The sequence below is a fragment of the Phascolarctos cinereus genome, unplaced genomic scaffold, assembly GCF_003287225.1.
Source record: "Phascolarctos cinereus isolate Bilbo 61053 unplaced genomic scaffold, phaCin_HiC Scaffold_3;HRSCAF=262, whole genome shotgun sequence".
Classification (NCBI taxonomy): Eukaryota; Metazoa; Chordata; class Mammalia; order Diprotodontia; family Phascolarctidae; genus Phascolarctos; species Phascolarctos cinereus.
In genome coordinates, this window is record NW_027555736.1 from 12,304,538 (window position 1) to 12,331,786 (window position 27,249).

Sequence of the window (27,249 nt, forward strand, 5' to 3'; positions counted from 1 at the left end):
TCCACTTTGGAGGCCAAACAAAGAGACAAAGAAGGGCTAGATTTAGTTCTGGGGTGTTTCCTAACCTCTAGAGCCTCATGCACGTGGGTCAAGTGGACGGTGAGGAGGCAATGAGTTCTTCCTCACCGAAGGCCGGCAGGCAAAGGCTGGGCAGCAGCTGACTGTAGCTGTGCTCTTTGGACCCCAAGCTCATCCCAGGGAATTCTGGTGCTTGTGAAGCCCCTAAATGGTATGAAATATGGAATCCAGGGTCCAGCTCCATAGGGTGCCTTCAGGAGAGGGGCAGTAGAGTCTGAGGCTAGCCAAGGGGCTTCCTGAGACTCCCATTTTAGAGAAAGACAAGTTTCAGAGGCAAAGCTGTTCTTCCTCCTGGGGCCTTCACACCTTCCACTAAGAGCAGATTTCAGAACTCTGCATTCTTCTCATCCCTCTGAGGAGGCTACGTGTTGGCCACCATTCTAGGGGCTTCCTCAGAAAACATACCAGAGCAGAAAGAGTGAGCCCTCTCTAAGGAGTTCTTCCATGGTACCCAGCACAGGTAGGTGTATGATAAGCGTCTTTTGAATTACTGACTCACTGAATTAATTGGAAGTCAAAAGACCTGGGTTCAAATTCTGACTGTCACTCGGTAACCTTAACAAGGTGTTGAATCTCTTTGAGCCTCGGTTTCTTTATCTGTAAAGACAGATAAGAATATCTCCACCACCCATGTCATAGGATTGTTTTGAGGCTCCACAGGGTGCAAAAGTACTTTGCAAAGCTGTCAGCGATCATTATTAGTGGTGTAATTATCATCAGCATTACCCATGCCCAGGCAGGCTGCAGTTCACTGCTCCTGGCTTCTCCTCAGAGGTCATTGTTCTAATGCATTTCCCCAAATTCAGATGTCAGCAGAATAAGTCATACCACTGTTGACATCTGTGATCTCATCAATGAGGGAGCTCCTTTCAGCAACGCTGGTGGCACCCATCGCTGTCCTCTCATCCTGGTCACTCTTTTCCGTGCCTTCCCATTAATCCTCCACAGACAGACCACTACTCATGCATGGTCCCCTTCCCATGAGTCTCTTTACATTGTGTGAATGCAGGCTGTCCGCCATTTTCTATGGGCCTCACCACATGGCAACTAACCTTTTGTGGTGACCGCCTCTCTGCTTTTTCTTCTGGGGGCTTCTTCTGAGGCCCAGCACACTCACCTCCACTGCCTCCTCTCAACTTACTCACTCTCATCTTTAACTTGTAGAATCTCTCATATGCCAGAAATGGAAGTATGATGTTCTCAGAGTCCTCTATTACTATCCCCAAGCTTGGGTAAAATCAGTCTATAGAAGGCTTGGTCCAGAGGCATTGTGGCTTTAGTGGACAGAAAACTTGCCTCAAAGCCAGGAAGAGTCCAAGGGGTTCAAGGCTCACCTTAACATGTGCTGCCTGTGTGTCCCCAGACCAGTCACAACCTTTGAGGGCTCTGGGTCACTCTCCGTGACTACAGGCTGGGGAATAGTTGGCGAGCTACATTGGCAAAGAGTTTCTTCATTGGGAATATCCCTATACCAGTGAAATAGTGGGTCCAACAAAAACAAAGTTGAAGTCCCTTCAGTAGTACATAAGCTTTGTAAGGACAGATATCAACTTTGGTTTTTCTTTGTTACCGCCCCCTGCCCCTACATTATCCTTGTGTGCATACATAGGGGCTTAGTAAATGTGTGTTGAATGAATGCATGACCCCTTATCATCAGGAAGATTTATAAAAAGCACAGGTTTTCTCAGCTGGAATGGGGAATCCAAGGCTCCTGGGAGATCACTGTGGGATACGGGCAGCCCACATGACCGAAGAGGTGCCATGGAATAGTGTTTAGTTCCCTGGGTTTGGGTCCACCCTCTGGAGCTTACCAGCTGGGGGACCTCAGATGATTCCCTCTCACCCATGGAGAGAACCTGCACCTGTCATTCCATTGGTGTAGACAGATTGGAGAGTCTCCACCTGCCTGAGCCCACTGCATCCTTTAAACAAAGAACTGATTTATATCCTCTATAAGGCAGGTATTATTGTTCCCAGATGAGGATGCTAAGACTGGGAGAATTAAGTTATTTACCCAAAGGCACTCAGCTAGTTTGGCATCAGAGGCAGGTCTCTGAACCCGCCTCTTGCCTCACGCTAAGCTGCTCATCTTTCTATCAGAGTTTGCATAAATATGTCAGTCTCCTCCTTCACAGGGGAGGAAGAGGAATACGGAGTCAACATCTTAGTCATCCCCCAAGCTGCTGAGGTATCTTAGTGCTGCCCTTTAAATCACCTAAAGTGAATGAGAATGGTGTTTTATTAGCCAATCTGGAAGTCGTCAAGAAGCACATGTGGGCACTCAGCTCGGTTCTGGAGGTCACCTCTTTGCCTTCTTGCTGCTAACATCCAGTGTCCTTCAGACACTGGTGCCATCCATGACCACTTGGGAAGACACATCTGTTTCCAATGAGGCAGGCCCTGGAATGGCCTTGATGCCCGGGGCTGAACTTCAAAGGACTCCACTGTTGTCTCCTGTGCAAGATACATCTTTCTAATACTTGCGTAAAGAACAACGGGGCTCCAGCTGAGAGCCTTAATTTAATCCACAAATGTGTCTTCTGCATGCCGTGTGTCAGTCATCCTTCCTTCCGCCTATCAGAATATAGGGGGTGCGATGTTATCAGGCAGAAAAACCACACCATGATAGATGAGCCCATCACCAGACCCCAAATGGGGATGGCAGGCAGTGGGGGAGGGAGCTGATGAATTCATCATTGCTCAGTGTCGTTTAGGCTTTGACTTTTGTCCTTCTGACATGGTCCCCCCACTCCTGAGGAACCTTAGCCATCACCTGTGTCCATGGGATACCACCATCCCTGGGCTCCCAAGATCCAAACATCTCACCTCTTGTTCAGATCAGCAATCTTGACAGAGCAGTTTGAGCACATAATGTACATACAAGTCCCAAAAGTGCAGTTTGGACCCATATTAAAATGGCAGGTGTGTCCACTTTTAGACACTCACAGTTGTCATTCCTTCTGAAATTATCTTGTATTTACTCATCTGTCTACCCACTGTAAGACTAAACCCCATGGAATATAAACTGCCCACATGAGGACTTGCCTATTGTATCTTCACATTCCCACCACCCACCACGTAGTAGGCACTTACTGAATACTTGTGGAATTGAACTGAATTATCAGATTGTAACATACACAAGTTATTTTGTTAAACTCACAAAATGTCAACCTCAAAACAACTTCCTGCCCTGTACACAGGCAGAATCACAACTCCCATTTTGGACACAATGTAGTTCAGGCTGTGGATTGTTTTTTGTTTTTGTTTTGTCTTGTTTTGTTTTTTATGCAGCAAGAGTGGTCACAAGACATGAATTGTACAGAATCCCTCAGCTTAATTTGAAAACAAATGCCTGGCTCTCATGAGCTCCAGCAGCACGCCATGAGAAATGTCCTTGTTGGCTTTCACATGCAAGGACCATCATAGAACCTGGATTCAAATGTCACCATAGTGCCTGTGGGGCCTAGGCCTCAGTTTCCTTCTCTCTGAGGTCCTTCCAACTCCAGACCTGGGATCCTGTGGTTGATGACCTGGGTGGCCTGGGGCAAGTCCCCTCTTCTATGGGCATCAGTTTTCTCCACTATAGAATAAGGGGGTTGGACTCCAGGGCCTCAAGTTCTAGACCTTGAGATGCTATGAATGCTTTATATCAGCTTACATTTTTATTGGGCCCAGAATCTTGCCATAATGAGGCAGGTTTTTTTTAGCTAATTTCACCTGGGGACTTCTCAGGTTTACTACCAGTGACTTTCTTGTCACTCGATAGGTTGGGGTGCCTTCAATGCACCATTGGGTGCTCCCAAGGGTGTCTCCCAATTTTCACCAATTACTCCCTTTGCCAACTTTGTATATTTCCTCATTTTAGAATGCGGAGAAAGCACATATCCCATGCAGTGTACTGAATTAGCTGCATAAGACATATGAATATTAAACACTTAGGTCTGACAAGAACCTATTGAAATTCCATTAATATTTATAACAGGTCTTTGGGACTCAGGGAATTCTTCAGTATAAAATATTCCAGGTTCTTGTTTGTGAGAAAGCAGCATGCCTGCATTGAAAATAAAGTTTGGCCTTCCCAAAACAGACTCCCTGGACAAAGACCCCTGGGGGCTTCCAGTGTTTAGCAGGACTCTGTGTGTCCTCAAGGAAGAAGGTGCCCGCTGGCTGTCTTTTCCATGCCTTCCCCAGCAGTAGCTGAAGAATTCATAAGGAACATGAACCTTTTCGCTTGAGAACTTCTCCCAGGATTCCTAACTTCCATCAGTTTTTGATCTAATATCAAAAAGTCCCAGGGTAGGGATTTCATTGATTCTGCTGAAAGGGGAAAGAAGGAAAGAAGAGTCTGGGCAAAGTGACAGGTTTCCTTCCATGACAAAGAGCAAAGATATTTTGATGGCATCATAAATACGGAAACTTCAGCATCAGATTAGTCTTTTGCTTTCAAATGCATCATTTTATAATGTCCAGGAGGCGAGGCCCTCCGTACTCCCCATGGGCTAGAACAGGTCTCTGAGTTTGGCCAGTCAGAGTGAAATCTTACTCCAGGCCATTCATAAAATTCTTTTTACTGGCCACAAATCAAAACCAAAATCCAGATATGTAATCGCAATCCAAAGCAACATCCAGATCGCCAAACCAGATGCTTTCTCCAGAGGGAAACCCTGCCCACTTCAGGAAATGTCTCCAGCCATAAATCCCACTTCACACACACAGTTTTATATTGGGTGTAATGCTGAGTTAGCCAAAATAACTACATAAAGTGAGATGGCTAGAATGAGCCAGGTGGGGGATCCTTTGAGGTGGGGAGAACCTATGGATCCCACCCTAGCTAGGCATGGTAGGACCTCAGTGCAACAAAAGCCCTTAAGAAGTATTCCAGCAAAATCCTAAAACTGAAACACAAGCCAAGGGTGAGCCTTCTGCTCTTTGGGACTTGGCTGGGTGGACCCCATTCTACAGCCACTGGGGCCTGCTCCTTTTATTCTAACAAGCCATAACAGGGCTGGAACTCTCTCCATGTCCTCAGGATAAATGGATGTTTTCATAAAATGTGGGAGGTCGTCACTATGGAAAAAAAACATTCACTCAAAATGAGACTGGGGTGTATTCAGTCTTGCTGGAGACCAGTTCTTTTCACTGAACACAAAATCCCCAGGATTAAGCAAAGGGGGAAAATGGTTAATGCATTTATCCTTCCCCACTATATGATGGAAAGAAAGACAGCCTTGCCCCCAGCAAGGAGATTGGAAAGCAGGATCTAATAGTCATATGGCTTGGCTTTCTTAAAGCCATGTGTAGATAGACTGAATAAAACAAGGGGCCGAAAGAATAAATTGAGGAAGGATTATTAGTTGATTTTATTCTGAAGCAACAAGTAGGTATGATGTCACAGCCTTCCTTTCTTATGGATATTATTAACATATTATTAATAATATTATCAAAAACTCCCTGTCCTCAAAATAATAACTGCAAGAAAACTGGTAAAAAATGTATGTTGAAGGCCTCATTTCTAAAATATATAGAGAATTAAGACAAATTTATAAGAACACAAGCCATTCCCCAATTGATAAATGGTCAAAGGATATGAACAGACAGTTCTCAGATGAAGAAATTAAAGCCATCTGTAGTCATATGAAAAAATGCTCTAAATCGTTATTGATTAGAGAAATGCAAATCAAAACAACTCTGAGGTACCACATCACACCTATCAGATTGGCCAACATGACAAAACAGGAAAATTATAAATGTTGGAGAGGATTTGGGAAAATTGGAATGCTAATACATTGTTGGTGGAGTTGTGAAATGATCCAACCATTTTGGAGAACAATTTGGAACTATGCCCAAAGGGCTACAAAAATGTGCATACCCTTTGATCCAGCAATAGCACTTCTAGGGCTATATCCCAAAGAGATCAAACAAATGGGAAAAGGACCCACATGTACAAAAATATACATAGCAGCTCTTTTTGTGGTGGCAAAGAATTGGAAATTGAGAGGATGCCCATCCATTGGGGAATGGCTGAGCAAGTTGTCGTATATGAATGTAATGGAATAGTATTGTGCTATAAGAAATGATGAACAGGCTGACTTCAGAAAAACCTGGGAAGACTTATATGGTCTGATGCTGAGTGAAGTGAGCAGAACCAAGAGGACTTTGTACACAATAGCAGCCACATTATGCAATGACTAAGAATGTTAAACTGAACCCTTCTCAGCATTACGAGGATCTAAGACATCTCCAGAGCCCTCGGGATGGAAAATGCTGTCCACATCCAAAGAAAGAACTATGGAAGTCGAATTGCTCTCACTTACTTTTACCTTCTGTTGAGTTTTATTTCATCTTTCTGATGGTTCCTCCTATTGGTTTTAATTTTTACTTACAACTTCACTAATGTGAAAATATGTTTAATGGGTATGTAAATATAAAGCCTATGTCAGATTGTGTGCCGTCTTGGGGAGGGTGGGGGGAAGAAAAAGGGAGAAAAATTTTCAACTCAAAAGCATATGGAAAAAAAAATTTAAAAAATAAAATTTTTTTTAAAAAGGTATGTTGAATGTTGAATAAGATCAAATGTCTGTCATGTTAGAAACCAGTGTGGTAGAATCAAAAGCAATAGCATTGCATCTGGAGTCCAAGGCCTGAATGCTAATCCCAGTTTGGGGAGCTTGGACAAGTCACTTCCTTCTCTTGGCTTCAATTTAGCTCCACTGTAAAATGAAAGTGTTAGACAAAATGAGCTCTAAGGTCTCTTCAAGGGGTTTCTAAATGAGGAGATCCTCTTCACCTTTTGGGGTCTTCAGCCCCCTTGGGGACTAGCCTGTGCACCCCATCTCACAAGAATGTTTTTAAATGCATGAAATAAAGTACACAAGATTACAAAGGAAATCAACAATGCTGAAACTCTGGTATCAAATTTTTATGTTTTTAATTTTTTATTAATTTCTTCTAATTTATGGTCTAAAACAAGATTGCACATGAAACTGAAAATCTATTACATACAACTTGCTATTCCTTTTAAATATATAATGTAATATAAATATATATAATAAAGTTATGTAAAATTTTTTTATATTTCTAAAGATTCTGTCTCCCTTCCTCGTCCAAGCTGGAAGTGCAGTAGCTACTCCCAGGCCTGCTCCCCAACCTGATCAGCATGGGAGCTTTGACCTGCTCCATTTGGAAGCCTCCTTAGACAGCCTCATGACTCCCTACTCCCGAGGGCTCACCACGCTGATGTATGAATTAGTGTGGGCACTTGGGCAGCTCAGAACCTCCAAGCTCAAGGGATCCCCCTGGCTCTGTCTACCCCTAGGAGCCAGGACTGCACCCCATTGAAAATATTTGTAAAAGAACATTCACAGATGCCAGCTTAAGAACACCTGCTCCCAAATCATGATGTTACAATACTTCAACTTGTCCTAATGGTTGATAGGATCCTAAAACTTCCATATCCAGCTCAGAGCCTAAAAAAGAATTCATTGCAGGGGATAAATTTAGAGAAAAGATGACCCCAGTTGGCCTCTCCCCATATATTATCAATAATCATGCATAATCATGGTTACATTTCCATGAGAGGCAAAATTTTCTCCTAATTAGAGTTTTTAACCCATTTTTCTCTTTTTCCTCTTCTTTTCCCCTCCTTTACCAGTATTATAAAGGATGCACATTTTAGATTCTGTATCAAGGAATCCTCCACGAAATTCTTCCTGTTCTTTCCAAAGGCTGGCAGACATATGCTTTAGGAAAGTCGTTTTGGTAGTTGTGCAGAAGACAGATTGGAATGGGCTAGTGGTAAGGAGACCCATGAGGAGCCTGTTGCAGTAGTGAGGGTGAGAGGCGATGATGGCCCAAACACGGGTCGTGGCTGTGAGTGGAAAGAGGGCGTCAGATGTGAGAGAAGTCACAAAGGCAGAATGAACGAGTCACATCAATCCAATGGAGTGGGTAGATGCAATGAGAGAGAATGAGGAGCTGCAGATGACTCTGAGGGTGTGAACCTGCAGGATGGTGTTTGCCTTGACAGAAATAGCAAAGGCTGTAACAGAAGAAAGAGTTTAAGGGGTGGACAGACGTATAAGGAGGAGGATGAGCTTTGTTTTAGACCTGTTGAGATTGAAATGCTCTTGGGAAGTCCTTTCTATTGATCAGTAGGCACTTGGTGCTTCTAGAAGACTGGGACTGGGCATGTAGGTGAGTCACCTGCACACCTTTAGAAGCTGATCTGGTTACTGAGAGAGGATCGAAGGTGGCCCAGAAAGGAGTCTTGGGGGACACCCACAGTTAGTGGGCATGTCTTACGTACAGATCCAGGAAAAGAGACTGAGAAGGACTGGCCACCTGTGTTGGAGGAGAACCAAGAAAGAGAAGTGTCATGACAACGTATGGAGGAGAAAGGCTGCAGGAGAGAAAAAGTGGTCAGCAAGCCATGTTCTGCAGAAAGTTGTCTAGGATGAACCCCCTCCCCTGCCTGTTTTCTCATGCCTGGCTCGAGACCCCAATCCTTCCGAGGACCCACACCCAGCACATGTCTCATGCTCCACTCTTCACCCATGGCCCCACTGCCAAGAGGCATGGCCCCTGCAGATGATGGAATGCTGTTATTTGGGCCAATTGGATCACACTTGAATGTTAACATTCACCTTCTCAGTTTCCTGCAGAAGGCTGAGCAAGATCCTCCGGGAGCAATTTTTCCATTGTTTATGTCAGATTATTTCCTCCATTTGGTTAAATTTACTTGTGTTTATTGTGTGTTAAGGGCCTGTGGCAAAACACCTCTGCCCAGCCCCGACCTCACTGGGTGGGATGGGACCCTCGATTTGTTTTCAGTCAACGGTGTGTTTGAGTCTGTGGGCGATTCTGCCTGTGGTTTTGCAAATGTGTTTATCTTTGGAGATGAGGTTTCTGTTGAGGGGAATAGAGCATGTATGGAGTTGTTTATAGAACATATTGTGTGTGTGCATCTTAAAGCATGACAAATCCGGGTATGTACACGGGCATCTGTTTTAGAACATCCTTCTGCTCGGAATTTGAAAACACAAATGCCGAGACCCACGCATATCGGCTGTTGTCAGTGTTTACCACCACAGGCACTGAGTACACAAGTCAATGCACTATGCCCATGACAGGAGGCCAAAACAAAACCAAAAGAAATCTTTTTTCATAGCAGTATTGCTTTTTTTAGCAAGTAAATCATGTGGCCTGATGATCCAGCCTGGTCATAGTCAGAGACCCTCAGGCTCATCCAGGAGCCCGCAGCTAGAGCAGCACATACGTCCCCCTTCTTTGGATGGGCAGAGCTCAGGCATGGACAGGAACAGGCTTCCAGATGCCCTTTCTGAGTCCCTATTGGCTTGGCACTGGGGGACCGCTCCTGTTCTTTCTTGATATAGGAAACTCCGGGGACCCTTCCTTGCATGCAACCTGCAATAGGAGAGTGGCCTAGAATGCTGAGAGGTTAGGTGGCTGTCCCAGGGTGAAAAGCAGGCCTTGAACCCAGGTGTTCCTGGCTTCAAGGCCCAGTCTCTGTCCACTCTGCCACACTGCCTCTCTGAAACAGAAAGATGGGCTGAGAAGTTGGTCTGTACCTAGTTTCTGCCATACTATTTTCCATTTTTCCCAGCAGTTTTTGTCAGATAGTGAGTTCTTGTCCCAGGAGCTGAGGTCTTAGAGTTTATCAAACACTAGATTACTATGGTTGTTTACAACAATATACCGTGCACCTCATCCATTCCACTGATCTAGCACGCTGGCTCTTAGCCAGTACCAGATAGTCTTAATGGTTACTGCTTTGTAATACATTTTGAGATCTGATGTGGCTAGGCTACCTTCCTTTATATTTTTTTCATTGATTCCCCTGATATTCTTTACCATTTGTTCTTCCAGATGAATTTTGTTATTATTTTTTTCTAGCTCTATAACATAATTTTTGGTAGTTTGACTGGTATGGCACTGAATAAGTAGATTAATTTAGGTATAATCGTCATTTTTATTATATTGGCTTGGCCTACCCATGAGCAATTAATATTTTCCCAGTTGTTTAGACCTGAGTTTATTTGTGTAAAAAGCACTTTGTAATTCCTGGATTTTTCTTGGTGGGTAGACTCTCAAGTATTTTATCTTGCCTGCAGATATTATAAATGTAATTTCTCTTTCTATCTCTTCCTGCTGAGTTTTGTTGATAGTATATAAAAATGCTGATGACATATGTGGGTTTATTTTATATCCTGAAACTTTGCTAAAGTTGTTAATTATTTGAAGTAGTTTTTTAAGCATTTTTTTTACTCTTTTGGTGAGGCAAGCGGGGTTGAGCGACTTGCCCAGGGTCACACAGTTAGTACGTGTCATGTGTCTGAGACTGGGTTTGAACTCAGATCCTCCTGACTCCAAGGCCAGAGGTCTGCAGCCACTTAGCTGCCCCAGGGCTAGAGAAAGTTTTTGCTTTGTGTTGTTTTTGTGAGGCAGTGGGGTGAAGTGACTTGCCCAGGGCTGAAGTAGTTTTTTAGTTAATTCTCTAAGATGCTCATCATCACATCATCTGCAAAGACGATAGCTTTGTTTCTTCATTGCCTTTCTAATTGTCATTGCCTTTCTAATTGTTTTTCTTGTCTTATTGCTATAGCTAGCATTTCTGGTACAATGCTGAAGAATAATGGAGATAATAGGCCTCCTTGCTTTACTCTTCCATTCACTGGAAAGGCTTCTACTTTATCTCCATGACAGATAATGCTTACTGATGGTTTTAGATAAATCCTGCTTATGGTTTTAAGGAAATCTGCATTTATTCTTACGTTCTTTAGAGTTTTGATAAGAATGAATGTTGTATTTTGTCAAAAGCCTTTTCTGTATCTATTGAGATAAATCATATGATTTCTATTGGTTTTGTTGTTGACATGGTCAATCATGCTGATAGTTTCCCTAATATTGAACCAGCCCTGCATTCCTGGTATAAATCCCACCTGATCATAATGTATGATCCTTGTCATGTATTGCTATAATTTCCTTATTTTAAATTTTTGCATCAATATTTGTTATGGAAATTGGTCTATAGTTTTCTTTCTCTGTTTTTGCTCTCCCTGGTTTAGGTATCAGCATCATATTTGTGTCATAAAAGGAATTTGGTTGTACTCTGCCTATTTTTTCAAGTAGTTTATGTAGTATTGGGATTAATTGTTCTTTAAATGTTTGGTAGAATTCACTTGTGAACCCATCTGGCCCTGGGGATTTTTTCTTAGGGAGTTCACTGATGGCTTGTTCATTTTCTTTTTCTAAGATGGGATTATTTAAATACTCTGTTTCCTCTTTTATTAATCTGGGTGATTTCTATTTTTGTAACTATTCATCTATTTCACTCAGATTGTCAGATTTATTGGCATATAATGGGGCAAAATAGCTCCTGATAGTTGCTTTAATTTCCTCTTCATTTGGTGGTGAAGTCACCTCTTTCATTTCTAATACTGGTAGTTTGGTTGTCTTCTCTCCTTTTTTAAAAAAATCAAGTTAATCAATTGTTTATTTTATTGTTTTTTTCATAAAGCAAGGTCCCAGCTTTATTTATTACTTCGGTGGTTTTCTTTCAATTGTATTAATCTCTCCTTTGATTTTTCAGGATTCCCAATGTGCTGTTTGGGGATTTTTAATTTGTTCTTGATCTAGTTTTGTTGTTGTTGTCGTTGTTGTTGCATGCTTGATTCATTGATCTGCTCTTTCTCTATTTTATTGATATAAGCATTTAAAGATATAAATTTTCCTGTGCATACCCTTTGATCCAGCAATACTACTACTAGGTCTGTGTCCCCAAGAGATCATAAAAGAGGGAAAAGGACCCACATGTACAAAAATATTCATAGCAGCTCTTTTTGTGGTGGCAAAGAATTGGAAACTGAGGGGATGCCCATCCATTGGGGGATGGCTGAGCGAGTTGTGGTATATGATTGTGATGGAATGCTATTGTGCTGTAAGAAATGATGAGCAGGCAGATTTCAGAAAAGCCTGGAGAGACTTACACGAACTGATGCTGAGTGAAGTGAGCAGAGCCAGGAGAACACTGTACACAGTAACAGCCATGTTGTGTGATGATCAGTTATTAATGACTTAGCTTCTCTCCACAATGCAATGATCCAAGACAATTCCACAACACTCACAATGGAAAATACTATCCACATCCAGAGAAAGAACTGTGGATTCTGAATGCAGATCAAAGCATGCTATTTTCTATTTTTTTCCCTTTCTTGTGTTTTTTCCCTTTGGTTCTGATTCTTCTTTGACAACATGACTAATGTGGAAATATGTTTAATATGATTGTACATGTGTACCCTGTGTCAGATTGCTTGCTATCCTGGGGAGGGGATTGGGAGGGAGGGATGGAGAAAAAATTTGGGACTCAAAATCTTATAAAAGTGAATGTCGAAAACTGTCTTTACATGTAATTTGGAAAAATAGTATTAAGTGGGAAATTTTTTTAACTTAAAAATAAAGATATAAATTTTCCCCTAAGCACTGCTTTAGCTGCATCCCATAAATTTTGATGTATTGTCTCATTATTGTCATTCTCTTTAAAAATAAAATGATTGTTTCTATGATTTGCTCTTTGACCCACTTATTCTTTAGGATTAGATTATTTAGTTTCCAATTAATTTTTAATCTATCTTCCCACAGCCCTTATTAATCTCCTTTAATTACCTCTCCTGGACTGGGATATCACAGGAGGTCATGTGTACAAAGGGCTTTGCAGACTTGACAGAGATACATTCGTTAAGAAGGCCAGCTGTTCTCATAATGGTCTTCTTTAAGGGCTAGAATCTTACTTTGGGGTTTTTTGGTGGATATCTTGCCAAAATGTGCCATCTGCCTCCCTGACTTCCTGAGCAGTTTTTTCCATTTTCTTCTGATTCAGGGTCATCATTCTGGCCTCAGATTCTTACTCTGTGACCCTGGGCAAAACACTTAACCTCTGCCTGCCCTCAGCTTCCTCATCTATAAAATGGAGATAATAATAGCACCTACATCCCTGGCTTTTTTAAGAATACAATGAAATATCTGTAAAGTGCTTTGGAAGCCTTAAATTGCTGTATAAATGTTAGCTATGGATGCAACTGCCGGGTCTGTGAACCAAGGAAGTATATGGCTACAGACCCCAGCAGGGTTCTGCAATGCCCTTCTTCATTTAAAAAAATATGTATAAATAAGTTTCGTGTTATTTTTTTGATATCACGGTAATATGAAATGACCCCTCTCCCCGGTGAGCCCTCTCTTATAACAAAGAAAGTCAAATACAACTAACGGACACAGTGCCTAACTCCGACTAAATGTGCGACATTCTGCTCCCATCATCCCCTGTCTTTTGGCTAATAGGAAGTATGTTCTGTCATTCATCCTTCAAAATTACCATGAGTTGTGACAGTTGCTCGAGATTTTGTCTGGGGGAATTGAGGGAATTAAGTGGTGAATTGTGGGAATTGAGTGAGCCCCACTGACTCCATCTTGTGACTCAGTTCTGGAGCTTGCTCAGTTCCCTTTCTATTCAATTATGGGTCTAGTCCAATTTCTGTCCCGTGAGAAAACGTTATTCAATTGTGGGAACTGGGAGAAGGCCATATTGTCTTTTTTGAACCTAGCCCTGTGCGGCTGGGAAACCAGACCAGCCCACCTACAGCTCAGAGGCCTCTAACCAAGGACCTGGGTTCCACTGCCCAGAAACCCAGTCAGACCCAAAGACTGATTCAAGGAGCTTTCTCACAATCGTACATCTCAAGCAGCCCACGTATCTTATCTGAAAACTGACCCCACGTTGATCAATCAGTTAGTGCTCCCATGTTCCTTTGATTGTTCACAGACACTTGGGGGAGTGGGACACCTCCTTTTCTAATTTCAAGGATTTGCACCTACTCCCCTCCCAACCTGGCAAACCCCTAATCCAAGGGTGGGGAGCTTACAGCCTCGAGGCCCCGTGTGTGTTAGGATCAGGGTTTCCCACCCCTGCTTAATCTTTCATCTAATTAGAAATCAGACTACCTGATGTTGTATCATTTCCTTTTTGTTGATTATCTTTATTTTATTAGTGGATTTTGGTGCATAAAAGTCTGCCTCTTCTTGTAGTCAGGGCTCCAGACCTAAGCCAAGGAGGTTCGGTTCCAGTATTGTTGGGCAGTTGTCATGCAGTGCTTAATTAATTGATACATTGGGAAGACTGAAGCTTTGTTCCCTCAGTCGTTTCATCTTTCACCCACCACACATCTGCTGCCCTCAACTCTAAAGCCTTAGCTTTACAACTGAAGACTTTATCTTTAAGCAGGGGAAATGTTCCTTTCAATTTTCTACTTTGGACCTCGGTTTTTAACATGTGACTTGGGAAGAGCTAACCACTTAAATAGCTGTGTTCTTCCTGTTTTTCATTTGTCAAACTCATCACATCTTCCCCATCAAAACCATCCCTCTCCCATCTGATTCTATTTCTGTCTGTTCTTAGGACAACCATATTCATATCCCCTGTACCCCAGGCATGAGATCTCCAATAGCTTTGACTCTTCCCTCTGTCATCCCCCCACGCTGGATCAGCTACCAAGTCCTTAGGTTTGACTTCTGTTCTTTTGTCTTCACTCCCACCACCCTCATCCAAGCCCTAATTATCATCATTATACCAAACTTCTTCCATAATCTCCAAACTGGGTGTCCCTGAGCTGTGCTTTCAACACCACCACCACCCCAAAGCCATCCTACGCATGGCTGCCAGATTTATTTTCTTAAAGCCCAATTCTGTCTCATTCCCCTACTCAGAAGCTAATTGTTTCCAGGGTAAAACCCAAACCCTTAGCCTAGTATTCAAGGTTTTCTCTTGTTTGACACCAAGCTGACTTTGTATTTATCTTCCACTACTACTTTGCCACATTATGCCCCACGTGCTGTGTAAACTAACCTACTTGTCCCCTGAGCAGTTCCAAGTTTTCTACCTCCCCGCTATGGCTCAGTTTCTTCTCTTTCCTCCACCAACATTGCCTTCTCTTGCCCACACTTCACTCTATCTGTTGAAATATATTGGTGGCAAAGTATAGGTAACACAAGGTATATATATGACAAGGAAAATAAACTACAAACAAATCCAAGAAGTAAATTTCACCTTATAGTTATCACTGAGGCTTCAGAAGGCCCCTGAGATGGGAAAATGGCTCTGAGGGGTAGGTTTGAAGGCTCATTCCTTATTCAAAAGAAACAAGAGAAGAAAAATGAGGAAAAGGTGAATATCATTATATATTAAAGAGATATATTTATGAGAAGCCAAGAGCCAGGGAGCATAGCAGAACACACAACAGTGATTATTGATTGAAAGATATACAAAAGAAAAAGGAATGTTGTCAACAGAGTATACTATAGACTGCCTGGACAGGCAGGAAAAATAGATGAAGAGTTTGGAAAACAGAGCACAAACCTGGCATGGAGGCCTGATGTAGCAGTGATGGGAGACTTCAATAACCTGAACGTCTGTTGAAGAGCACTCTTTCTCTCTCTCCTTCTGTGTGTGCCAAAAGCAGAACAACTTATACCTTCTTGATTTTCTTAATGATAATTTCATTTTACAAAACATGGCATCCCCAACGAAAGGAAATTCTCTTCTAGAGCTGATTCTTACTCGCATTAAAAACAAATGGCTTGGATAAAAATGATAGGAACCTTGGGAGAAAGTGATAACTCCATCCTAGAATTTATGATGAAAGAGAAGGAAGGTGGGCACATCCTGAAATGTACCCTAGATTTGGGGAGAGCAGACTTCAAATGCACAGAGAAAAAATAAATTGAATCCTATGAGGAAATCAGCCCAGGAGAAATAAAAGCTCTAAGAATAAATTCTTAAGACACAAAGAGAAACAATTCATATGGCAAGGAAAAAGGGAGTTATCTAAAGAGCATGATATGACTGGTCAAATGACTCTTCTAATGCCTTTGAATTTTTTTTTTTTGAGTTCCAAATTCTCTCCCCTCCACCCACCCATTGAGAATGCAAGAAATTATAAGATCCATTGTACTTGTGAAATGATGCAAAATATATTTCCTCATTACCCATGTTAGGGAAAAAAGAAAAACAAGAAAAAAGGGGAGAAAATGAAAAAAAGTTTCAATTTGTATTCAAAGGTGATATGTCAATTCTCTCTGAAGGTAGATAGTGTTTTTCATTGTAGGTCCTTTGGAATTGAGTTGGGTCATTGTCTTGATCAGAGTAGCAAAATCTTTCACAGTTAATCATCATTACAATATTGCTGTTACTGTGTATAATGTTCTCCTGGTTCTGCTCACTTCACTTTGCATCCATTCAGATAAGTCTTTCCAGGTTTTTCTGAAACCATCCTGCTCATCATTTCTTGTAGCATAATAGTATCTCATCACAATCATATACTACAACTTGTTCAGCCGTTCCCCAAATGATGGCATCCTCTCAAATTCCAATTCTTTGCCACCACAAAAAGAGCTGCTATAAATATTTTTGTACATTTGGGTCCTTCTCCTTTTCCTTTGATCTCTTTGGAGTATAGAACTAGTAGTAGTATTGCTAGGTTGAAAGGTATGTAGTCTTCACCCCTTTGGACATAGTTACAAATTGCTGTCCAGAAGGATTGGATCAGTTCACAGATCCAACAACAATGTATTTATGCCCCAATTTTTATACATCTTTTCCAGCATTTGTTATTTTCTTCCTCTGCCATGTTAGCCAATCTGATGGGTATGAGGTAGCACACTTGCTCTTGGTTTTAGATAGACACTGCTTAAGAAAAGGATAATTTTCCCCATTCTTCTCTCTTCCCCCTTCTCCCAGTACCTCCCTCTTTTCTCACCCCTCCATTTTTTTGAGATCATCCCAACATAACTGACTCACACCCAATGCTCTCCATGTAGATTCCTTCTTTTAAGAAAAGCTGCGTTTATTCCTATGCTTTCTAGTGTTTTTAATAGATATGTTTGTTGTATTAAGTCAAAAGCTTTTTCTGCATCTACTGATATAACCATCTGGTTTTTGTTGTTGATATGGTCAATTATGTTGATAGTTTTCCTAATATTGAATCAGCCTTATATTCCTGGTATAAATCCAACCTGAGCATAGTATATGATCATTGTGATATTCTGCTGTATTTTATTTAAAATTTTGCCTCAGTATTCATTAGGGAAATTAGGCTACAGTATTATTTATTTTTGCTGTCCCTGATGTAATAATATCTGATTATACTGACATTTTATAGTGCTTACATGCACTAGACACTATGTTACGCACTTTACAATTATAGTCTCATTTGAGCCCTATGGAATGCTGGGAGGTAGGTGCTATTTTATCCCCATTATACAGATGAGGAAACTGATACAAAAGGAAATTAAATAACTTGCCGTGGCCACTCAACTAGTAAGTGTTTTAAGCCAGATTTGAGACTGGAGTGTTCCTGACTCCAGAGTTAATGCTCTATCCACTGCATCTCAGAGGTCCCCAAAGTGGGTAATACTGCCCCTGGGGGTGCTGGAACAATGCAGGGGGGCAGTAGTAGCCTCAGGTGTAATTGGTAGGCACTGAATAAAAATAAGGGAGTGGTAGAAGCATAAGGAAAGAAGAGAATAAAATTTTGAAAAACCATTCATACATGTTTTATCTGTTGTGTAACAGAGTTGAAGTCATAGTGATTACGTTGTTTTCCAAATAAACATACAAAATGCAGTTATAACTGATTAGCGGTTAGATCTGCTAATAGGTCTTAACAAGCAAGTGTTGGCAGGTGAGCATGTTGCACATTGTTGGGAGGTCCAGCATGCATCAGCAGGATATGTGCGTGTAGGGACTTGTTCATAGTACAATACTATATGATTACATGATGCAGTATTACGTCATCAAAATTTTAATGCAGGGAAAAGAACACAAATTTACAATAAATTATTAAATTTAAGATGCTTCATTTTTTAAAATTTTGTACTTTTTTTGAAATGATGCAAATTTTTAAAAAAAACATTAAAGGGTTAAAGAAAGTAGATTTACAGGGGGGCACTGAGTAATTTTTTTTTAAAGGGGGCAGTAGGCCAAATAAGTCTAATCTACTGTTTAGGTATCAAAACCACATTTGTGTCATAGAGGGAATTTGGTAGGGCTCTTTTACCTTTTTTTTCTCAAATAGCTTATACAGTATTGTAATTCATTATTCTTTAAATGATTGGTAGAATTTACTTATAAATTCATCTGGTCCTGGGATTGCTTTTATTTTCCTTAAGGAGCTAATTTATGACTTGTTCAGTTTCTTTTTCTAAGATAGGATTATATAAGTATTTTTCAGTATTTGTTTCTTCTTTAATCTGGCAATTTATCTTTTTGTAAATCTTCATCCATTTCATTTAGATCATCAGTTTTTTAGCATTTAATTGGGAAAAATAGCACTTAATGTTTGCTTTAATTTCATTTTCACGGGTAATACATATTCATTTTTTACATATTGATAATTTGGTGGGGTTTTTAATAAAATTAACCAAAGTTTTATTGTTTTATGGTTGTTTTCATAAAACCAGTTCCTAGTTTTATTTATTAGTTCATTGGGGGGGTTTTAACTTTCCATTTTATTCATCTATTTGGGTGTTTAATTGAGATTTTTAATTTGTTCTTTTTCTGGTTTGGTTTTTTTTTAGTTGTATGCCCAGTTAATTGATCTAATCTTTCTCTTTTTCATTGATGTAAGCATTCAGAGATATAAATATCCCCCAAGTACTGCTTCAGCTATATCCCACAAAGTTTAGTGTGTTTTCTCATTGTTGTCATTGTTTATGATTTGTTCTATTTCCCACTCAGTCTTTGGGACTTTTTAATCTCAGCTTAAAAGGCTCTTAATTGAATGTAATGTTTATCACGTTATGATCCAAAAGGGGTACTTTTAATATTTCTGCTTTTCTGCATTTGTTTGTGAAGTTTTTATGCCCTAGTACGTGGTCAGTTTTTGTGAAGGTGCCATGTACAGCTGAAAAAAAAAAAAAGTATTTTATTGCTGTTCAGTTGTGTGACTCTATGTAACCCCATGGATTTTTGTCCATAGGGTTTTCTTGGCAAAGATATTGGAGTGGTTTGCCATTTTCTTCTCCAGTGTGTCCCCATTTTATAGATCAGGAAGCAAGGCAAATAAGGGTTAAGTGACTTGCCCAGGATCACACAGCTAGTAAGTGTCTAGCCTTAAACACATGGACACTAAGGCCTGCCCTGAACTCAGATCCTCCTGGCTCCAAGCCCAGTACTCTATGCACTGAACCACCTAGCTGCCCCAGTCCAGAATCAGGAAGATCAGATCCCAAATTTGGCCTCAGACATATACCAGGCAAACCACCCAACCTCCATAACCTCAGTTTCCTCATCTGTTAAAAGGAGAAAAAGATATACTCCTTTCTGTGCCCATTCAGTATTCCCCAGAGGTCCGTCATATCTAACTTTTCTAAAATTCTATTCATCTCCTTAACTTCTTTCTTATTTATTTTATGGTTAGATTTATCTAGATCTGAGAGGGATAAATTGGAGTCCCCCACTGAAATGGCTTTACTGTCTATTTCCTCCTATAATTCATTTAACTTTTCATTCAAGAATTTGAATATTATAAAATTTGATATGTGTGTGTGTTTAGTATTGATATTAATTCATTGTCTACTTTTGCTAAGTCTGAGATCGTGGTTGCTACTCCTGCCTTTTTCACTTCAGCTGAAACATAATATATTCTGCTCCAGCCCCTTATTTTAACTCTGTTTGTGTCTTTCTATTTCAAGTGTTTCTTTCTTATAAACAACATATTGTTGGATTCTGGTTTCTAATCCATTCTGCTGTCTGCTTTCATTTTAGGAGTGAGTTCATCCCATTCATATTCACCATTATGATCACTAACTGTGCATTTCCTTTTATCCTATTCTTTTCTATTTATCCTTCCCTTTTTTTTCTTTTAAACTTGTACCCTCCTCAAAAGTCTATTTTACTTCTGGCCACTGCCTCCCTTAATTTTCCCTCCCTCTTTTCACACCCCTCCCCTTTCTCTTAACCCCTTCCCTGCTCAGTAAGTTTAATTTCTATACATAGACTGTGTGTGTGTATTCTTCCCTTGTTGAACAAGTTCAGATGACAGTGAAGTTCAAGGGTTGACCACTCCCCCTCATTTCCCCCTCCATTACAAAATCTCTTCTTTGTATGCCTCTTATATGTGAAATAATTTTCCCCATTCTTCTCTCTTCCCCCTTCTCCCAGCACATCCCTCTTTTCTCATCCCTCCATTTTTTTGAGATCATCCCAACAAAACTGACTCACACCCAATGCCCTTCATGTAGATTCCTTCTAATTGCCATAATAATGACAAAGTTCGTAGAAGTTACATGTGTCATCTTCCCATATAGGAATGTAAACAATTTAACCTTTTTAAGTTCTTTATGATTTCTCTTTCATGTTTACCTTTTTATTCTTCTCTTGAGTCTTGTGTTTGAATGTCAAATTTTCTATTTGGCTCTGGTCTTTTCATTAGGAATGCTTGGAAGTCCTTTATTTCATTAAATATCTATTTTTCCCCTGCAAATGAATACTCAGTTTTGCTGGGTAGGTTATTCTTGGTTGTAAGCTCCTTTGCCTTCCAGAATATAGCATTCCAAGCCCTGTGCTCCTTATAGTTGGTAGCGGCTAAATCTTGTGTGATCCAGACTGTGGCTCCACAGTATTTGAATTGTTTGTTTCTGGCTACTTTAAGTATTTTCTCCTTGACCTGGGAGCTCTGGACTTTGGCTATAATATTCTTGAGAGTTTTCATTTTGGTATCTCTCAGGAGGTGACTGGTAGATTCTTTGAATTTCTATATTGTTCTCTGATTCTAAGATATCTGGGAAGTTTTCTTTTATAATTTCTTTAAATATTATGTCCAAGCTCTTTTTTTAAATTATGGCTTTCAAGTAGTACAATATTCTTAAATTATCTTTTCTTGATCTATTTTCCAGGTCAGTTGTTTTTCTGATGAGATGTTTCGCTTTTTTATTTTTTTATTATTTTAAACTGTTTTATTGTTTCTTAATGTCCCATAAAGTCATTAGCTTCCATTCAACCAATTCTAATTTTTAAATAATTGTTTTTTTCAGTGAAGTTTTGTACCTCTTTTACCTTTTGGTCAATTATGATTTTAAAGCAGTTATTTTCTTTAGTGTTTTTGTGCCTCTTTTACTATGCTGCTAATTCTCTTTTCATAATTTTCTTCCATTGCTCTCGTTTCTTTTCTCAATATTTCCTCTAGCACTCTTAATTGATTGTTAAGTGTCTTTGGCTCTTTTTAAAATCTCTTTCCTTAACTTTTCTAAGCATCTCTTTTTGCTTGTATCCAATCTATATTTTTCTCTGAGGCTTTGCTTGTATATGTTTCAAGGCATTGTTTTCTTCTGAGTCTGTGTCTTGAGCTTCTCTGTCACTGAAGTAGATTTTTATGGTTTCTTTTCTGTTGTTTGTTCACTTTTCCAGCCTGTTTGTTGACTTTGGACTTTATGTTAGAGTTGGAGAGAGTAAAGCTTATCCAGGAAGCAGGGAGAAGGTGTCTCTGTCGCAGCTTCAGGCTTTTTCCACACAGCTGCTTTCACAACTAGTTCAGGGGCTCTGTAACTTTTCAGTGCCTCCAAGGTGGTATGATCCTGGGAGAGTTGGGATCACTGTTCTCTGTCTGTGCTGTGGTTCTTACCTGGGTAGGGTTGCACCACAGCTCTCTCATGACCACAACTCTTCTCCACCCTGGAATTGGGTTGTGGGTAGTTGCCAAATAGTGCTGAGACCTGTACCCAGTGCTAGCATAGGGTACCCTGTGATCTCTTTCTGGCCCTACTGTGTCTGAGCACTGAGTGCTCCCTCGTGACACTCGCTCACAGCCAGTAACGTTTCCATCACACAGTCCTTGCTGCCAGCCCCTACCCCAGTGCCGCGGATCTGTTTTTCTGTCCTTCTAAGCTATCCTGGGCCGGAGAAATTCCTCACTCGGGCTTTTTTGTTGGTGTTGACAGGCTGTTTAGAATTTGACTGGATACAGTTTTTAAAAGTTGTTTTAGAAGGGCAGGTTAGGAGAGCTCAGAAACACTGCTCCTTACTCTGCCATCTTGGCTCTGCCCCCTCTCTGCCTTTGATTTTTAAAAAAGACACTTAACAAAATTTGGTGAAGCAAGAAAGAATACAAAAGTGCAGAAAGGCAAGAGAAAGTTCAAGAGAACTTGAGCTTGTCCAGGAAAGTTAAAAAAAAGCAAAAACATACATGGGAGGTGGCTACATTGAGAAAAGTAGGACTGCCCCTTGCTGTGGGAAGGTGGGAGGAGGATGGTGATGCACTACCAAGAAAAGGGGAAGAAGCTCAACTCTTACGGCCCCTCTACTTTCTCTGCCAAGGAGGAAGACCTGGCGTGTTAGAAGGAACAAAAATGGCTAATAGAGAATTGAAAGCCCGGATAAGTGGGCAGATGAAAAGACAACCATTAGCTCAAATTGATTAGTCCAAGTCACCTGGCCCAAACAAAGGACACCCTCTGTACTGAACAGTCTATGAGATGAGATTCCTGAACCATTACCAGTGCTCTTTGAAAGATCATGGGAAAAAAAGGGAAAGTAAGGCTGGACTAGAGAAGGTGTGTGTGTGTGTATGGGGAGTGGGGGAGGAGAGATTACTGCAATTAAAAAAGAGAGAGAGAGGGTAGAGTCTGCCAAAGCAAGGCCAGTGAACTTGACTTCAATTTCTGGCAAAATTCTAGAATGTTTTATTAAAGGGATGGCGAGAAAAGGAGGCTCATGTGGTTTCAGTGAGATCATAGGTCATTCCAGGGAAGTCCCTTTTCTTTTGTGCGCAGGATTACTAGATAATCAGATTGGGGGTTGCTACAGACATGGTGCAGTTAAATTTTAGCAAAACACTCCATAGGATCCTGGGATCATCAGTTTTGAGCAAGGAGGTGCCTCTGGGGCGACCTAGCCCAAGCACCTTGTTTGATGGATAAGGAAAGGAAGGTGAAGTCTCTTGCCCAAAGTCACACAGTCCAGATTTGATACAGCCATGCCACCCTTATAGATATGGGCTGGATAATTACAGTTAGGTACACTCGTCCCAACTCAGTGGCTGGACCCAAAGAACATCCCTGGTGTTTCACCAGGTCACTGCCTGCTCGAACCTCAGTTTCCTTATCTCTAGCACCTACCTCCTAGCTGTTGGAGGGCTCATGGGAGATAATGTCAGAAAAGTGTTTTCCAAGCTTTAAAGTAATATCAACTATTATTAAAATACAAACCCTAAAGTATGCAGCATTTGTAATTATTAATTAGCAGCAAACATAACATTATTCCAGCAGCCCCAGGCCATGAAACGGTGACTCTTGTTAGCAAACTCTTCTGGGGGGTGGGGCAGGACAAGGGGAAGCCTGTTTTTAGGGGGACTCTGCTTCCAGAATTTTCCTGCTGAACTCTGTCTTTCCCAGGCCTGTTCCCAGGGTGTTTTGGATTCTGCCTTAAGCTCAGCAGCTTCGGAGCTGCCCACTCTAAGGGTCCCCTTTGGTCTCTCACCCTCCTGCAGATGCAGCGGACTCGGGCCCCTCGGTGGTCGTCCACACCACCACCTCCTTTGGGATGGAGAACTTGGAGAAAAGCACTGAGGATGTTCGGGATGTGATTCTGCAGCAGGTGAGCTGTGTCCTGCCGGGCCTGCCCACGCCAGCCAGCACCATGTGCCACAGGTGGACGTACTCTCAGGTGAGAATCTCACCTCTGACATTTACTAGCTGGGGGACTAGGGGGAAGTCATTTGACCTTTCTTAGCCTCAGTTTCTTCATCTGTAAAAAGGGAATGATCAAGCCTCTCGTACCTACCTCACAATGCAGTTGTGAGGCCCAAACGGAACCACGAATTTATTAAGCTTTTATGTGCCGGGCACTATGTGGACATAGGTCCTGCCCTCAAAGAGCTTGCATTCTAATGGGAAATGCGGCATTACAAGCAGGTATGTGCAAGACCTAGAGAGCTGATGGATGAGATGAATGAAGAAGCATTTATTGAGCTCCGGGCCGGGCAGGCACAAGCGTGAGCAACCAAGAGAGTTCCTGCCCTCAGGAAGACGCCACTCTAATGGGGGGAGCTAGGAAAGCTTAACACTGCCCTAAGACTTTGGGGATACCTGGTGCAGGGCAGAGGGGGGCAGGGAAGGGAGTTCTGCTCAAGGCAAGAGAGAGAGAACAGGGGAAGGAATAAGCATCTATTAAGCACCTACTATGTGGCAGGCACTGTGCTGAGCACTTTACAATTATTATCTCATTTATTCCTCACGACAACCCTGGAAGGTGGGTGCTATTACTGTCCCCATTTTGCAGATGTGGAAACTGAGGCAGACCAAGGTGAAGTGATCTACCCAAGGTCACACAGCTGGTAAATGTCTGAGGCTGGATTTGAACTCAGATCTTTCTGACTCAGGCCCAGTGCTTATAGTGAATGGAAGCCACAAGTCAGTCAATTATCAGCGTTTCAAGTAGGAATGCCTGTATTGCTTGGATTACTGACCTGAGAAGTGGAAAGAGAAGGGAGGTGTCGGTTACCTGTGCCCTGTAGGATGGATGGGGGTGGGCAGGGGAGGGAATGCGGGAGGCAGTTAGCAAAGGAGCGGGCACGAAGGGAACTCGCGGCAGATTCTGTCTGTGTTCAAGGCACTGGAAGATCCGAGACAGTGGGTCTTAGTGTCCTCAAGCGCTGCAGCCTGCCTGGACCTTTGCTGCCTCCTCTCCGGCTGAGTGACGCCCCTCAGAGTTTGCTCTTTAGCTTTGACTTAACTCCAAAATCCCTGAAAGCTGCCGATTCGGCTCTGCTGATTCCACGTGAAGTGGCCAGAAGTGGGCCGGGAATCAATCCCACGTGCAGAGGTCACCCTACGTTAGCTAGAGAATAGGGCAGCCCCCTGGAATGTTGGGGGGAGCAGCAGCCCGTGGGTGGCTGGGATGTTTGGGATACTGTGTGGGCGTGGACGCTGCCCTCCTTCCCTCGGGTGACTGAGCGGGAAGGGAGGGGAGGGGAAGCAGGGACTGATTAAGAGGTAGTTACTTAATATTTCTACGCACTAGTGAAAATGTGGGGTTTTTCCTAACCAAGTCATCATCACCTCTTCTCGAAGGTGAGTAATGCTACGGAGTTTAGGGGTCTTCAGACACAAAGCACAGCCAGACCCTGGCAGAGACCTTTCTTTATTGGGGGAGAGGGCGAGGCTAGAATTTATTAAGTGCCTACTGTGTGCCCAGCACTTTACAAACATGGTCTCATTTGATGCTGACACTAGCCCTGTGAAGGAGAGGCCATTATTATCCCATTCCATAACTGAGGAGTCTGAGACAGACACAAGCTAAGTGGTCTGTGGATGTCCTGCCTGCAATGAAGACTCGGAATGTTTAGGGACCTTATGGAGTGTCTGGTCCAGCCTCTTCATTTTGGGGAGCAGTAAACTGAGGCCCCAAAATGTGAAATGATATATTCAAGTAATAACTGACTTATTGAAGGTCTTAAGGAGCAGAGGCAGCATTGGAACTCGAACCCTGAGTCCAAATTGGATGCCCTGCCCACCCTCTTCAGCTACCCCTACCTGACCCCAAATATCCATGGAAGATGAGAATCCACCATTTGGGGGAAAGCCTTTTAAAAGAATGGGACAGACTCTGCCTAGGAGATGAAATGCCAGCCAACTGACCACCCACCATTCCATCCAAAGAAATCATGAGGGGGCAGCCAGGTGGTGCAGTGGATAGAGCACCAGCCCTGGAGTCAGGAGGACTTGAGTTCAAATCCAGCCTCGGACACATGATACTCACTAGCTTTGTGACCCTGGGCAAGTCAGTTAACCCCAATTGCCTTGCCAAAAATAAAAAAAAATTTAAAAATCACGAAATTGGGGCCAAGCTGCGCATCATTCCACAATCATAATCTGCACTGCCCATATGGCCCCAAGAGCAGGTCTCGGTCTAGCTTAGAGCTTTCTATCTTTTTTTCTTTCTTTCCCCTCTTCACACCTCTCATATCTGGACTCCAGACTTTCCTCCACTTGCAAGCAAGAATAGTCTTCCTGAAACACCAGCTAATCCCTGACACGCCCCTGCTCAGAAGGTGCCAGTGGCTCCCAAGTGCCTTGAAGACAGAAGGCAAAGCCCTCAGCCTGGTGCCAGGCCAGTCGCCCATCATTCTCTTAGGTGCTGCCAACCTGCCTATGAGTTGTTACCCCCGAGCCCCCTCCCCCAGCCTCAGTTTCTTGGCATGGACTGCCCGCCCTACTCCAGGCATGTCATGGTGCCTCCTAGAGATCCCTGCTTCATTCAGGGCTCAGGCCCCACTTCTTGGGGATGCTCAGGGTTCTGCTTTGGAGACGAGCTCATGGACCCTTCCTGCATACAGGCTGCATCCCCACGAGATATGGGGAACAGGCCACATGCTCTGAGCACGGTGAGGCTCTGCCTCCATCCCAGCCTGGCTGGGAGGCAGAATTTGTCCCTGTGTGTTTGTGTTCCTTCCTTTATACTCTTCCCCTTGGGGACCTCAGTGGGTTCAGTGATCATCTCCCTACAAATGATTCTCAGCTCTGTGAAGGCAGATCTGGACTCTCTCATGAGCTCCAGTCTGCATCACCAAATGCCTGTTGGACATCTCCAACTGGATCTCTAGTAGAGACATCTTAAACTCAACCCACCCAAAACAGAACTAGTTGTCTTTCCCCCTAAACCCTCCCCCCCACTTTCCCTATTCCTATAAAGGGCAACACCATCCTGCAGTCCCCCAGGCTCACACCCTCAGAATCAGCCTGGACTCCTCACTATCTCTCACACCCTCCATATCCAGTTTGGTGCCAAGGTCTGTCAACCTCGCCTCTTCAACATCTCTGGTGCAGGCCCCCTTCTCTTGGGCTGTTAAAATATTTTTATAATAAGGGTTTTAATTTATACATTTAAAAACATTATCCTAAGAGGGGATCCATAATCTTCACCAAACTGCCAAAGGGATCTGTGAGAAAAAAGGCAAAGAACCCTCAGTCTAGAGACAGGAGCCAAGGGTTCTAGGCTGAGCTCAGACAACTGCAAGGCCTACAGCAAGTCAGCTCACTTTCCCATTTTCCCTTCCCTTGTTGGTAAAGGGGAATCGCTTGCCTAACTCACCTGCCCCAGAGGGTCCTTAA

General features: G+C 42.3%; 1 protein-coding gene across 1 annotated transcript in view; it reads left to right on the top strand.

The window, feature by feature from the left end:
- The window catches only part of RNLS (renalase, FAD dependent amine oxidase), a 245,466-nt gene that overhangs the window by 206,382 nt on the left and 11,835 nt on the right, over positions 1-27,249 (top strand). Inside the window, exon 6 of the mRNA XM_020974955.2 lies at positions 23,628-23,803. Within this exon, the coding sequence (XP_020830614.1) occupies positions 23,628-23,803 (176 nt within the window). The remainder of the gene's footprint in view (positions 1-23,627; positions 23,804-27,249) is intronic.